Source organism: Mesitornis unicolor, unplaced genomic scaffold, assembly GCF_000695765.1.
Source record: "Mesitornis unicolor isolate BGI_N332 unplaced genomic scaffold, ASM69576v1 scaffold15048, whole genome shotgun sequence".
Classification (NCBI taxonomy): domain Eukaryota; kingdom Metazoa; phylum Chordata; class Aves; order Mesitornithiformes; family Mesitornithidae; genus Mesitornis; species Mesitornis unicolor.
The window spans coordinates 50,913-66,930 of record NW_010201501.1 but is presented as its reverse complement, the minus strand read 5'-3'; the positions used below and the strand labels follow the sequence as shown (position 1 = coordinate 66,930).

Genomic DNA, 16,018 nt, shown 5'->3' with positions numbered 1-16,018 from the left:
CATGAAGCTTTTGTTTAAAAAAATGTAGAATGTGTCATTGCTGATAGGGGTATTGAATAGCTCTCACCGCTGTGATACAGTTGAAATCTCTGCTGATGACAAGCAGTAGCTCTAAATTGTTGAAGCATGGAGCAGATCAGCCCTAAAACACATTTTCTCCCTAAAGACTGCAGCCTATTGAATAACAAAGGTTAGTTTAAGTCCTTTGCAATCAACCCTTGCATAAAGCATGCATTCCCAATGCCAGCTCTTGTTAACATATTAATATGAAAATAGATTTCTTGTATGTGAAACATCAGGTGTTGAATTTCATCATTTACCCTTCTCTACCAGTATAGAAATCGCTGCATATAAAGATACTGTTTGCTCAAAATAATAATAGTACTAAGTGTGAAATAAATGAAAACAAGGAAAAAGAACTATTTTTTTAAAAGAAATGAAGAAAACAAATCCCTACCATTTTATCCATGCTTAAGGACATTTATGTTTAGGGCTGCATAGTGTTTCAACAAATATCAGAGTCTGCTGAACATGCAAATGTCTTTACAGGCACTAAAGTTAGTTTTCTAAGAAAAAAATAGTCACATTTTAATTTTATAAATGTTTCTTGATGTCAATTACATATTACAGATTGAAAAGTTAAATTAGAGAGCAGCAGGTTGTATTTATTTATCTGAAAGGAGTCACTATTCCAAATCTGTAGTTAACAGAATGGTTAAATGAAAAGTGTGTACTAAGTGAAAAGACAGGAGCAAAAAAGCAGATATTAATTAATCTGGAATAAATTCATAAATTCATCTGGAAACAGCTTTAATAAAAAGCAGTCTCACTCCTGGGATGTTCCACTAAGCCAGCTAATTAGCCCTGCAAATACAGGGCAAAAAGGCTATTTTAAAAAAGCACACTAATGAAACTCAGAGAAAGGCAATATAAAACAAATCTCTTAACATAAACGAGATGAGAATTCATTTTTCCCATGGCGCTCTCCACAGCTCCTGAAAGTGCCTGCTGCTGGCAATGAATGAAATAAAAGAGGAGGAGGGAGAACAGAGAGAAAGAGGTGTTATCTTACCAGCCGTTGGAGCTTATTGCTCCGCTCCTTCATGACGCTGGGAACTCACAAGCCTATAAAATGTGCCTTGGCTCCCAGTCCCCATCTCCTTCAGCAAAATCAAAAGCAAGAGGCGGCTGCACAGAGAAGGAATAGGATGCTGTTGTATCCAGAAGTAGCTCTCCCGATCCAGCTGGTACAGCATTTCTAACAGTTTGAGCAGCACAGCCAAAGCTTTTCTTATGACAGATTTCTCCTTCCCAGTACGTGCTGTGCTGCCCTACTTCCTTTTTTCTTTCTTTCCTCTTCTTAACTGTTGGTGGGGATTTTGGAGGGTTGGGAGAGTGAGGTGGGAGAGGCACATCATACCTGGAAGAGAGGAGAGGAACATCCAAGATGACTTCTGTCCCCACAGCCAACTGGAACATGAGCATGAGCAGCGGGTGGAACTTGAGCTTTGCTGCAGCGGGTGATCCCTGGGGACAGACGCTGGGAGCACCAACTGGAAATGCTTCTCCCCCTGTAGCATCCTTAGCAGCCAACTTCTCCAATCAGTTTGTGCAACCCTCATGGCGCATTGCCTTGTGGTCCCTGGCTTATGGTGGTGTTGTGGCAGCGGCCGTTTTTGGAAATCTCATTGTCATCTGGATTATCCTGGCTCATAAGCGCATGAGGACAGTGACCAATTACTTCCTGGTGAACCTGGCCTTCTCCGATGCCTCCATGGCTGCTTTCAATACTCTCATCAACTTCATCTACGCACTGCACAGTGAGTGGTATTTTGGAGAGGCTTATTGCCGCTTCCACAACTTCTTCCCAATCACAGCTGTCTTCGCCAGCATCTACTCCATGACAGCGATAGCTGTGGACAGGTGAGAAAAGGGAGGAAAAGTTTAGGGTTGAGACACTGAAATCAGATTCCCTGCTGAAATAAAAATACAGAGATAAAAATCATTAGGTGATGAAGGGCAAAGCCCTCAATAGTTCAACGATTGTGCTCCTCTGTACTACTTTAAAATCTCTCCCTAACACACTTTTGCTCTCCATCTTCGGTCTTTTTCCTTCAGAATTTCATTGATTTTACTCTCCTGCTTTCTCTTACAACAAACACTTCCTCTGACTTCAGTTGCCCTCTGTGCTCCATCACTTAATAATAATTCTGTAACAGCAGCTATTGCTCAGGGTTTTGCATCCCCACCTGTGAAAACAGTATCTGTCCCTCAGTCCATGGCATCTAATTCATATTGATAAGGAGTTGTAGAGGTTGTGTGCAAAAGGAGATTATTTCAAATTTCCCTCCTCTTTGTATTTCTGCAGCTGACAGAGGCACTTGCCTTCTCCTCAGAAATCACTTCAGACTCTGTTTTTAACAGCTCTTCTCACAGATAGCCCTGACCTGCTTGGTTCCTTCTGATTTTAACTAATGAGACTATTCACAGTGCCATCTGTGCATATCCAGAGGTCTGGTAAGAACATGGTTTCAAAGTGCTTGATTTTTTTCTGATTACATGCAGCAAAACAAGCCTTTGTGACTGTGAAACAAAACAGAACAGAGAAAACCTTTACCTTTGTGCTCTTTACAATAATGGAATTGGACAGCTGTAGTCTCCATAGAGTAAAGGGGAGATGTAGTTGACAGATTTCCAACAGTGATGCTTTGCTGGACCATCTTTCTCAGAAGGTGCTATGAGTCTCCCCTAGGAAATGTTCCTTTTGTTATGATCATTTTCACTTTTGATGTAGTGGAGAGATAACTTACCCCATGTTTTAGAAATCCAATAAATTCCTGAATTTTCATTCAGAAAATCAGATCGCTTCATACTTCAGATCTTTTATTCCTTTTAGCAATGTACTGAAATCAGTCATAAAGCTCCTTTCTGCATGTTCAAATCATGTTATGCATCTTGTTTGAATTGAATTGACAGAACTGCAGCAGTTTCTTTCTGATAAGATTTTATAAGGTTTGATCCATCTTCTGAAATGCTATTTCTCATTTCCAGGTGCAAAGATTGGGAAATGTACATTTTGTCTGTGCTATGGAAAAGTTCATAATAATGCTTTTCTGTCGGCCCTACTAATTGCAAATTTCAGGTGGCATTCTCATCCAGATGCATCTCTGTTCCGTAAAACTAAAAATGAAAGAGAAAATGAGATTCTTAGCAACTCTTCTACCTGTCTGCTCCAGGGATGGGTGAAGACAGGAGGAAATCAGTACACTTTCCCCCCACCAGTTATGTATCTTGTTCCCAACTGTTATCTCCCCTTAATAATGAAGGGGGCAGTGTAAAGCCAGTGATACTACCTTTAACCAGGAAAATATTTCTTCCATTGTCAATCTGAGTTTAGTTTAAGATTCTCATCTAGCTTGAGGTTTTCAGAAAGATGAAAGGTTTTTGGTTGATGCTGAGAATTTAACTGTTACTGCTCCAGCTGATCATGTCATTAGCTGGGCAGTTACTAGGGTGCTCTGAGTGAGGTTTTTTTCATTTTTCTTACAAAAACATCCACAGAGATGTAGTACTTACAACCTTGAAAGTTCCTAAATTTATGCTAGGCAACTGGAAACAAAGATGAAGAGAGTTCCATGGGAATCCAAAGGGTGCATTTCCGGAGTGAGTAAAGAACAGCTCTGCTCCACACTGCCTGAATTGCAATGGTCAGATACAAATGTATTGGAAATGTTTTCCTTGGTTTAGCAATGTGACACACAGGTGCTCAGAAGTGAGCCAATTACTACTGTTATTCACTCAAATCTATTTCTTGTCTGAAAATCTCCTGAATAAATAACAAATTCCACTCCACCACATCTTCCAAGCTTACCTGTCCCCAAAGACAAATCAAAATCTTCCCTTGGGGGAGCACACTGAACAATGCCACAGCTGAGTTTATGTAAGCTCTCTCTAGTACTGAGGAGCATCATGTAAAACAACTAGAGGAGCAGTCTATCCCTTCTTTCCTATTCACACTGCTATTCCTTTTCCTTTTATACCAAATCATAACTGATGCATTCAGTACCTTTAACCATTTCCTGGCTACCTCTGCAGAACACTTCTGCAGAGTCAAGAGGAAAACTGAGGGTCAAGGTGAATGCCAAGACATGTCCTTGGATGTAGAGACTGCCCTATTCCAGAGCACAGATATGCTGGGTGGACATTTTCTAAAAAATTTCGTTCCCATTTGCCTTCTGAAAAAGTTCAGCCAGTGCTTCAGACAGGACAGTCTACTTTAGTTTTGAACCAATAAACTCATCCGTACACATTCATGTTTATTTAATTTTTTTTTTTTAAAAAAAGGCTACAGATTAGGATAAAACTGCTGACAGAACTGAAACTATGGGATCATATCAGATTATTTTCCAGTAGAAATTGTTAACATCCCAAAATACTGAAAGTTCATGGTTTGCAACTCACTAAAAAGAATGCCATGATACACTCCACTGATTGTTTTAGAACATCCAAATGTTCACAGAGTATGAATGAGTCACTGTGATTCTAGACATCATTGAGCAGCGATCACGGGCAGTACACGTTTCCTTTCACATCTGATTCTGTAGGCCATGTTTACTAAGCTCTGTGCACTGTGAAATTACAGGACTGACACCGCCTTCCGTGGAGTAGGCAGTTCCTGCAGCAGGATGTGCTGCATCTGGAGCTGCTCTATGACCAACTGGTCATTGAACATAAACTCAAATTTATGTGAGTTTATTCACACTTCTGACCACCCCTTTCTGGTGGTCTTTTTCCCCTGCCTTCTGCTTCTTTTCCAACAAGATGTTTGCAATCTGCTGTAGAGATACCACAGGTAGCTTTAACCAAGCCAGCTGAAGTATCAGAAGCAGCACAGATTTTACACTGTAGTGCTTCACAGGCATTCATTCGTTAATTCTTCTGTAGCTCATGTTGCACAGTACCATAGTTATATTGCTTTCAGTGCAGTAGTTCCTTTAGCTACCTTATGGGGATAAACTTTCAAAATATCCTAAGATAAACTGAATAGGGAATAGTTCTGGAGACAATATGCCCTTGCCACTGGCCAGTGCATGATCCTAAGTAATTTAAAAGAGTGACATAAATATGACAATATTTCATATAAATGTAAATAAAACTACATTTATGATACACCAATTTTCTGCATTACAGCAAAACAGCCTACAAGGTCTACTGCTGCTCACCATGGGTTAACATAATAGCATCAAAAAGACCTATATAACCTTTTTCTAACAAATTATTAGGAAAGAGAAAAGTTATGGATATGACTTAAACATTTCTAAAGATCAGATTCAATCAAATGTTACTCATCTATCCTAGCCTTATACTCTGCAAAAATTCTAGACCATTTTCAGTTTAGCTACTTGCAGTCATAGGTATTTCAATATAAGATTGACAAAATAAAGTCTGATGTTAAAGAGAATACACTTTCATGCGCTGTTTTTTTAACCACAAAAGTTTCTTCACATGTTGTGTTAATGTCAGCTGTGGAGCTGTTACAATTTGTTCCCTCAGTGAGCCATTAATAATGCAAGTCTAATAATTAACTTCAAATCGGGAGATTATCAAAGTAAATCAACATTTTTAGAACGTAAAACTTGATCGTATCCCAAAGTTCTGTTATTATTTCAATCATAATTTCATCTTTTCCTTGTTTTTTTGGTCTTTCTTATAGAATGCAATGCCCTTTTTTGACCTACAGACAGATACAGAACTTTATTCTATATATGTCTAGTCCAACAGAGCTGTTATGAAACTTCCTCTTTTTACTTATTTCACAGAATTGTGTCTGTGGCTTAATTTTAGAAGGAATAAGACTATTAAAGTTAGAACTAAAAGACAAGTATACTAGCACTCTTACCTCTGGTACCCCAAGCAGTTCACTTAAGTATGATTAAACAGCATCATGCTGTTGACATCAGGATGAATATTTTTTAAAAGTTTTATTGAAAAATCAAATAATCAAACAATTTGCATCAGAATGAGAACCAGAATCCAAGAGCTATGGGCCTAGCTTTCCCATTCCCAGCACCCCTAGACTCACTCTGCTGAATACAAAACTCCAAATTAACCTTCACCAGTAAAATATTAGATAATTAGAGAATCTAATGTATCAGAATATGATTGATTCTTGTTTCCCTTTGGTTACTATTCTCATTTCTTTTTAATAACCTTCTTCAAGTTTCTATAGTTCCCACTTTTTAAATTAAACACTACTATAGGAGCATTTTTGGGGACTTTTGTTTCTGTAGAAATGTTAAAACCAGCCATACTCTAGACACTATTTAAAGAATAATAACATTTAAGCCTGACCATACAAACTATTCAGGACAAACTTAAGAGCTCCTTGTTTACTTTGGACTTCTCCTCATAGATGCTCCATTGAGCAGTCATTAATGTTGACCAAGAACATGGTTTATGTCTGCACAGAAGTACTGATATCTTCTATTATTATTGTATTACCTGCTATCACAGCCTTTCTAATTTCTTTTGGCACATCACCATTATTAATATGAATTAGCTGAGTGTACAATCCTGAAGTTTCTTATTGCAGAGTCATGCTTGGGTTTTCAAACCATAAAATTCTGTATTATTAATGAATACATTTGTTTTACCTGACTTGATTTTAAACTATATTTAACATTTTTATTCCTCCTTTTGCACAATCTTCTCTATTTTTTATGAACTTTAGTATTACAGTGTTGCATTCCTACTACTGAGTTTCTAATATGTCTTACACCAATATCCTTATTCAAAACTTGCAATTCTAGTTTCCCACCTTATTTCTTAGACCTCTAATGTATCTACAGAAGAACACATATACTGGGTGAGTTTTCTCCTTTTCTGTGACATTGGTCAGTTACTGATGGCTGTTAATAATCCCTCTATACTCTCATTGGACTCCAGCTTAAGCAATATGGTACAAGCTTGTAACAGAAGACAGTTACAAGGCTGAAACACGATTCAATTTTTCAAACGAAACCTAAATTCATTATGTGTACACACTCAGATCCTCAACTATCACTTAGGCTCTCCATTCTCTTCAAGTGTATGCTGTAAGAGCAGTTATTATTGTCACAAAGTAGTACCACAAGTGCTAGAAATGAATCTGTTACTAGAATTCTGAAGTAGGCAGTGAGCGCATTGAAAAATGTATTCTATTTCCAGTAGAATACATTTTGGTATCTGTCTCTGCATGAGTTCCTATTCCTGGGACAAAATGCTCAAGGCCTTCATGTGCCATAAACATTATAAACAGATACTTCTGCCAAACTATACATGACCTTCTTCGATGTTGAATAACATTATCTGAATTGAGAGTTCCTTATGTGTTACCTGTCCTGTGTCCTCAGAAACACTGAAATATAGGGAAATGGGTATGTGAAAAAAATTACCTCAATTTTGTCTAACAGGTCAGGATATGGAGTGCACAGACATGATCTCATATTGTGGCCATATGGTAGTGATATCAGCAAAAGATGCACACCAAGAAGATGTATAGCGCTACTTGCATTCTTGTACATGTGCTTGGTACCAAGTGTTTTGTGCCTGGCTCACCAACGCAAAGAGGCTGAAGCAACAGCAGGCAGGAAATCTGCATCACCCAGCCAGCCACCATCCCCTGCACAGAGCTCAGCCCAAACAGAACTGCAGCCTTTGGCCCCTCTCTCAACCCTCTTCCTCATACTCTGTTGTCTCAAAGTAAATGGCTTCTAAGTAAAAGAGATAATTTGCACTGCAGACCAGGGAGAGAGAGATGAACATAGGAACAAGAAAGCAAAGAAGCTAGACTGATTTCTTTTCAGTTTTCTTGTACTTTACAGGCTATTTCCCCAGAGAGATTCCCCCTCTTCTCTCATATCTTAGAATACTTTCATCCAAAGAAACAGAAAGAGTTTCTGTGGAGTCATTATGCTGGTTTTTCCACAAGATGCCACTTTATTGTTTGTTAGATTTACCTGCCTCTAGTGTCACATAACCACACAAAATACTACCTCCTCCCTACCCCCTAACTAAAGTTTAGCACAGCTTTTTTCCCAAACTAACGGATGACTTCATAATTATGACCTCAAGAATCAGTCTTTGTCACTGTATATCATGAAGGGGAAAATACTAAGATATGCTTTATGCTTTTAAAATTAACATCATCATCATCATCATCATCATTATTATTATTACTTTGCCAGTCAAACTATAGAATTCAAATAGGAAATCCTTTCACCATTTCTCTGCATTCCCCAAATTTTTATTTTAAGATGAAGCACATCATACTTCTGGATTCCAATATCTAGGCCGCCCTCTGAAATATACTAGTCCTCAGAACTGGAGAGAAAATTTTGAACAGGAATGCATTAAGGGTTCAAAAATCAAAAGGTGAAACATAACGGACTCTTTATGACTTGGAGGCCTAAAATTATTTTCTGGGTATGAAAATCCATTTTGTTTCTTTCTGAGAAAAGAGGTGAAACAGTCTCTGCAGAACATCCTGATGCAATGGCTGCAAGATTCAGAATGTCAGAGACATAGCAAAAATAAGCCATTTCTTGCTATGGTACAAACTAATAATGATCAGGCAAAAAACCAAAATCTTTTTGGTTTGTGTAAACCAAAATCTTTTTGGTTTTTGGTCAAAATTCAAGTCAGATTTATGTTACTGACAACATACTGAGACATTTTGAGAATAAATATAGGTACAGCAGCTATTTTTCCTGTTTGTTTTGCACTGACTAAATATTCTATTTAACAAGCTACTTTCAAAAGATGCTGTGAAAAATATGAGCTTGGTAAGCCAGTATCCTGAGAAGTATAACCAACATTTACAACCGTGGCTAGCCCCAGGTCTTCTTGTTCAAGGCAGGAAACAACATCTGACAAGTCTGAACCAGATGTTCAAATGAGAAGTTGATTTTAGACAGTCTTAATCTTAAGTACATTTTCTCAGTGCCCTTATTTATAGCTTAATGAAAACTATTAAAAGACATATCTGTGGTTTATTATGTAATGTAGCCTGCAGTACTTTTCCAAAGATAGTCAAGCACTGGGATTTTAATTTTATGTTGTTTTGGGAGTTTTTGTTTGGTTGGTTTTGGTTAATTTTCTTCTTGAATATCATTGCCTATATGTATGTATTTCTGACTGATTTGCCAATCAGGAGAGAAATTTCTATCATTCACATATTTGTGTTTACCTAAAATAAAATTATTTCAAAATAACTGCAGAAACAAGAAGGAAGCCATTCAGATAACAGTGTCAAAATGTAGACAATAGTAGAGCAGGTTGTAGTCTGTGCAGATGGGAGCTGGTTTTGCAGACTTTGCTTTGATATTGGTCCTTGATAGCCCAGGTTGATCACATTCAAAGAACAGGAGAAACAGAAACCATTCTGTCTGGGGAAAGGAGTCCATCAATTTATGAGACAGACCAAGGAACAGTGTTATCCCTTCTCTATCAATATGCGCAGTTATAGAATACATTGTGTAAAATCAATGACATACTTATAAAAATCTAGCCCACTTCCAGATACCAAAGTGTTCCTCAAGTAGAAAGCATTGCACTGTTTATGAGAACTCAGCTATACTGAAGAATTTCAGTACTGCAGTTCTAAGGTTTCTGATAAGGGGAACCCAAAAGCAAGACATTGGATGCTAGTCCTGATTTCAGAAAAATGGCAGTGTTACCCCCTGCTCAAAGCACAGTAGCCACTCACAAGAGCAGCACATGTGCCTCTAGGTAAATCAAGGCCAAGTTATCCCCCTGGGATATAGCTCACTGATCCCTCAAACTTACAGTGTATTGTTTACCTATCATGCTATCATACACTCTTTCTTTATGCTCTTAGTTTTAAGGCGATCACTGTGTAACAGTAACATTGTTCACTGTAGATCCTCCTGGCCACTAAAACCAGTCTTATTCAAGAGCCAGAAACAGTCCTACAAATACACCCGTAACCACTCTTCCTGCAGAGAAAGTCAGTCTAAATGAATGAATAGAGACCACTCTCAGAAGAAAAGAGGGAGCCTTGCACTAGTAGGTAGAAGACAAAGAGAAAAGAATACAAAAGTTAAAGAATTGGTATTCATCATACAAAAAATGCCTTTAAAATCTGACAGTTCATTCCAGCCTTTTTAGCCCCTTTTTATCCACGTTACAGAGACCTTTTGTAGGATTTTCCAGAACAATGTTTTAAATACGGGCAGAGAATCACAGCAATTTCCCTATCTAAGTTTCTTAATTACCAGTTGATTCCAAATACAAAGTTTCAAAACCAGCTTCTGTTTTGAGGGAATAACAGCATCTGTGCATTTACAGAGCAAGTGCACTCTGCTGTGTGCTGTTGATGAGCCACTTACATGCAAGCACGATGATTTTCTCTCAGTCTCTTCCTTTGTAAAGTCCTAATTTCCTGTTACAATCTGGGGCTGAATTGATTACTTTTTTCCTCATTTGAGTTTATAAACACACTGTAAACAGGTGAAACAAATCACTTAGAATGATTAAAGAGTTCCAACTGTGTCCCCTGATGGGCATTTGTAGGATCCAATTTTGAACATTGTTTTGTTTTAAAAGCATGTTATGTATTTTTGCTACAATTTTCTAAATAATGTGTTAAAGATGGAAGATTTTCCTGCCTGTATTAGTCGGTGTATGCTGTTTTACAAAAAGATAAATTAGCATTATTTTTTTTTATTTCTTCTACTGTCAGGACCATAATGCACAAACCTTAGAAGCTTTTACAGTACTTACCAGCTATATGGCTCTTATGTTTTTTGCAAACTGGAACAGAGCTACATGATTATGCTGTCATAACCACTGGCTTAAAGAGTTTATCAATGTTATTCAAGTAAGGACTGTCTCTATTATAGTTTCAAAGGAAACAGATTTTCTTGATTTGAGGAACCCAAGAAACAAGTACCAAGCAGTAAATTGTAGACTCCAGCCAAACTGAGCAGTTCCAAAGGAAACTACATCTATTCTAATGCCAGTAGATAAGAAAACAGTCTTGAAGGAAACCAGTGTTGCAGCAAGCACACCATGATGCACCAGCCGTTACATCTTGCAGCCGGACTGATTTCTCATTAAGTTCAATGGAAAGGCTTGCTGACTTCAGTAGTAATTAGCTGGGGACAAAGACTAACACAAGCCAAAGCTGAAAGAAAAGCTATGACTGTGGGATATAGCATAACCACAGCAAACAAAATAATGTGCTAATTATTCTAATGATAAACTAAAGTGCTACCTACAAATACTTTCAAGTAATACATTGAACATGGTGCAGATGTTGAAAAATCCACATTCTTGCAATTGCTGGGTTGAGTCTCTACCTGCACATATTTACATCCCTAAGTTTCTAAACGTGCATATTCCATCTTATAATTATCTCTCAAGCGTTAGTGTTTATGCTGGATGGGGTAATAATGGTTTCTTCTGGTTGTGATAAATATGAGCACAAGGGATTCATAATTGTCAGTTGATACGTACTTTAGATTCAGCATCCCTGCTTTATTGTGTGGAACAAGCTATCTATGGCATTATCAGCAGCTCCCACTGGAGTGAGAAAGCAGTAGAAGTCCAATCCTGAAATAAAATTAACTCAGTGACAGTTCAGAGCCCTTCTTTTGTTTGGCAGGGGGTCCCATTGCTCCACCCTGATGACTGACTGAACAGTGAACGTCCAAAGATTGCAAAGCAAATTGGCACAGCACCCCACTGAATGATGTTTGTGTGGCAACAGAATGCTTTTCAGCAGTGCAACAAGTCTTCAGTTGCTTGTAGACATTATACATCCTCCTTCGTCTCAAATGCCCACCATCTTAGAGTGACCTTAGAGACAGAGGGGAGGGGAGGTCCAAGGTCTATGTATAAATGCCACAGAACACAGTGGACCTATGAGGGCCTCAGCACTCACCACTTTCACTGACTTCAGAAGCACTTCTTGAAAGAACAAGGCTGACTGAAAGAACAGTGGAGAAGCAGTACAGTCATTTAGACAGAGGACACTGGAGCATAAAATAAGCCCATCTGTTCCTCATGCATGCAGTTTATGGTTGGCTGATCACAGAAAGAACAACTCTTTTGGAATTCTCTCCCATAAACCTGCAAAGGCAAAAGTGCTTGCCACTCACAGAGCCCTAATGTCAAGACGTTGTACTTTTCTACCAGTTTGACTTATCTTGGAATCTCTGGTCCACTAGGGCTGGTTTTTCATATATGTCTTTTGCCTTTACATCACCCCAGTTTCCTTTCTTATTCTCACCTCTCTCAACCCGATTTCTATCTGCTATTATTCTACAATCCTCCTTTATTTCCTTGTCCTCCAATTAGTTTCTCATTATTCTTGTTACACTTCTATTCCTGTTTTTTGCATTCAGCAAACTTCCCCAGTCTCATTTCTTTTGCCTTCGCTCCAGCTACTAGATCTCATCATTCTGCATTTCATTTCTGGCCTGCTCACACAATCCTTTTTTTTTCTACACCACATTCAGCAACATTCAGCACACAATTCAGACAGCATGTCTGCTGCTCCCCCTTGTAACTGGCACTTTGCCATACAAAATATATGTAAGGATATCAGAGTAAGGTAAGGAGCTCTAATGACAGAGCTACACCATGAAAGACAATAGAGAGTTGTTAGCTGTGGGTAATTGGAATATGCAGGGGCAATATCCTGCATCATACATACAAATTATCCCATATTTAGTCCTTTCACCTCACTAATTTTCTGAGCAACATCTAAGCATGGAACCTCTAGCCTGTGCTAGAAGTAGCTTTCCTTCCTGATGGAAACTGGCCAAAATGGACAGAAATCAAAGGCAAAGACCAACTGAAAAGTTAGCTACTACTCCTTCAGGTTGAGGCTAAAGAGACAGATGGATAGCTTATCACCCTTAGGTACCAGTTATGGCAAAATAACACTTCCAGCAAACAAAATTATTGACAAACTCCATCACAAGTAATAGCTAACAGTGCATGAATGTGTTCTGGGTTTCTTTTGGCTACAGAGATTCACATTCAAAGACAGCTCAACTATGGAAGTGTTTTTTAACCGAGAGTCATTTCACATTTTCCACTATTCTTAGGTATGGCAATGATGGCTTCTCTAGGAAAATGCTACCAAACTTACATGACAAGCTTGCGTGAATGTAACCATTGCAGCTATAAAGCAATGTCTCGCTATGCTAATTAAGCAATTCTGTTTCTAAGAAAAGCCACTTAGAGAACAAGTTAGATACTTCATTGTAAGTGTTAGTGTACCAGCACAGTAGAAAAAAATAGATTCATTATCAAAGGCTCAGTAGTAGAGATACAATACTCTCTGGTCAGCTAAGTCCTTCCTGCACAAAGGATTATTGCGGGAATGGTCAAGGCTCCTCCACTTCTTCTCCATCTTGTTCATTATAACAACTGCCTGCTATGTTTTCCTAATCTATCTTGTGCAAAAGCTAGGCTCTTGACTTATCACTCAAATTTCAACAAGAAAGACAAGTAGTCTGCCTTTCCTCTGATTCTTGTTCTTTGACTCACTGCACTCAGACAACCAACAGTTAAAATTATCATCAGTACAGCTGTATGAGTCATTTTACACCAACAACCCTCATCTTTAAAGAACTGTCACCAGACAGAGAGATATAACAACATAATTTTATCTTAGCCAAAGAGAATTACTGCTGGTACCTACTGGGAATAAGACTAATATAACTGGAAATAAGAATAATGTGAATGTTATAGAAATCTGACAATAGCACATGAAATCATGTCAATGTGCAATCTGAAGAAAATTAGCAATTGAAAGGAATGAGTCCAAGCTAGGAGGAGATGCCTTAGGAGTCCCACAAGCAAGTTAAAATGACGACTTGTTTATGGATTATCACCTACTACAGGTAAAGGTCATCAAGCATTTTAGACAGTATCTGGCAGCCCATACTCAAGCTAGCTCCATTTGAAAGACAGGACTCATGACTACAAATTTACCTTCATTACCAAGTTGTACTTACTCTCCTGAGGAGAAAGGAAGTAGAGGGCAGTGGGCAACAATCCAACTGATGTATATTTTCCTGAGAAATGCTGTTCTCTCAGGACACGACACCCAGCACTTGAATAAAGCTATTTCATAGTTAGTGTGTAATACCAAAAGCACCAGTTTAGCTGAAAATAAAAACAAAAAGCAGGTAAAGGAGAGGGGTACTAATTACACTGTGGGAAAAATATAAGTGCAGTAAAAACAATGCAAAATGAATAGGCTTTAGATTCTAGATATGGAAACTGATTATTCAGACCTGAAGTTGTTTTAGATCACTATGTTTAAGGTATTAGTACAGTTATCATGTCTACTACAGGCTGAGTACCACTACAATGGCAGATGTTGGATTTATCACATATTTGATGGTTATTTATAAATGGAGTTATCTTTGCTAAAATAAATCTCTTCTATCATTACTTTATACATAGGGTATACATTCTATAAATATATATAAACTCTCAAGCATGAAATTTCCAAAAAGTAGGAATATCTTGAATGAAATTTGTCATAGCAGATAAATATGGATGCAGGAGATTACTTGCTCAAATTCTTATGAGAAGCATTATCTTATTAATATTATTATTGTTGCCTTACAGCTAATATTTGTATCTAAAAATCTTGGGCAAGTCTTCCTAGAACCAAGGTGTGCCCTGTATCAATCAGGACATAGCACATTCCTTCATTTTAAATGAGTGCTACTCAGTTCTAATTGCAGCAGAACAGAATTTATTCATCCAAAAAAAGTTTAATTCAAATCAATAGCAGCTTATCCATTGATTTCAATGGATTTCAATCCAAATTCTGCCTGGATCAGGAAGCACAGACTCAAAAAGTCACCTAACAGTATAAGAAGGTTTCTCACGATCTAGAGCCAAGGCAGGAGACATTTATCTTTATTAAAAAAAATATCATTAATGGCTTTGAAATTTTTTATATCTATGAATGTCAAAAGGACAAACATAGACTACCAAAACAACAATAATCACATATTAGTGTCACTTTGGAATAGGATCTACTAATTTATGCTTGCTTATCTACAAAATAATTCAGTCTCTGTAAGTGTAAACTGATTTTATAACTTCTAAGCTTCATATCAACACATAAAGTCTCAACAACAGCACATAATCTACAAATGCTTATGAGATTAAGTGATTTTTTTTCCACAGTCCTGTCATACAATGCCTATTACTGCCTATGTAATTTTCCATACAGAAATATGTCTCTGAATCTATCCCAATCCATATTTATATGAGGTAGAAATGTAGAGAAAGAGTAGATGAACATCCAGAGTATACTTTTTACTTATTGCAATTCCTTTACAAGGTATAAATCACACAAGCAGACAAGCAATACTGGAAAGTTCTAAAACTATTTTCTCTACACATGTAGGCCGAAATGCATGTGGTTTGACTTTCTAACTGTATTTAAAACCTGAAACAGACAGAGACAAGGGCAGTTACCAGGCATGAAGACTGGAGACCTCCAATGGAAACAAAGAGGACCCTTAGGAATTCACTGATATACTCAAATAATATTATCAAAAATGATCAGATAGCTGGATGTGTGTACTGTGAAAGAGCATTCCTCGTAATAAAGAAGAAATTTTGAATAGTGTTCCTATTTAATTAATATGATAAATGATTTTACAAGTCATTATTTGGTCATTCTTAAATGAAACAAAGTAGTGCTATCAGGGAAGTTGGTGGAAAATTCAGGGTTTAACCCAGAAATCAAAGCAGTAGTTATGCTAAGAAAAATGTGAAAAACACAGGAAGCATGTGATAAGGAGTAATTTCTGTCTCCCTTATTCCTTGCATCAGTAACAAGATCAAAAGACAGAAAATAAGACTTGGTTTTCTTTTATTGTCTGTCTTGAAGCCTTCCTATTGCTCTTTTTCCCTAAGCTTCTAAATTGTAATTACTTAAACTTTTTATTGCTTTTTTTGCATGTCCTAAAGTTAT

The 16,018-nt window shown here is 37.6% G+C and overlaps 1 protein-coding gene across 1 annotated transcript in view; it reads left to right on the top strand.

The window, feature by feature from the left end:
• The first annotated feature begins 1,447 nt into the window (after window positions 1-1,447).
• Window positions 1,448-16,018, top strand: part of TACR3 (tachykinin receptor 3) — a 39,011-nt gene continuing 24,440 nt past the window's right edge. The window contains exon 1 of the mRNA XM_010190118.1: window positions 1,448-1,923. Within this exon, the coding sequence (XP_010188420.1) occupies window positions 1,448-1,923 (476 nt within the window). The remainder of the gene's footprint in view (window positions 1,924-16,018) is intronic.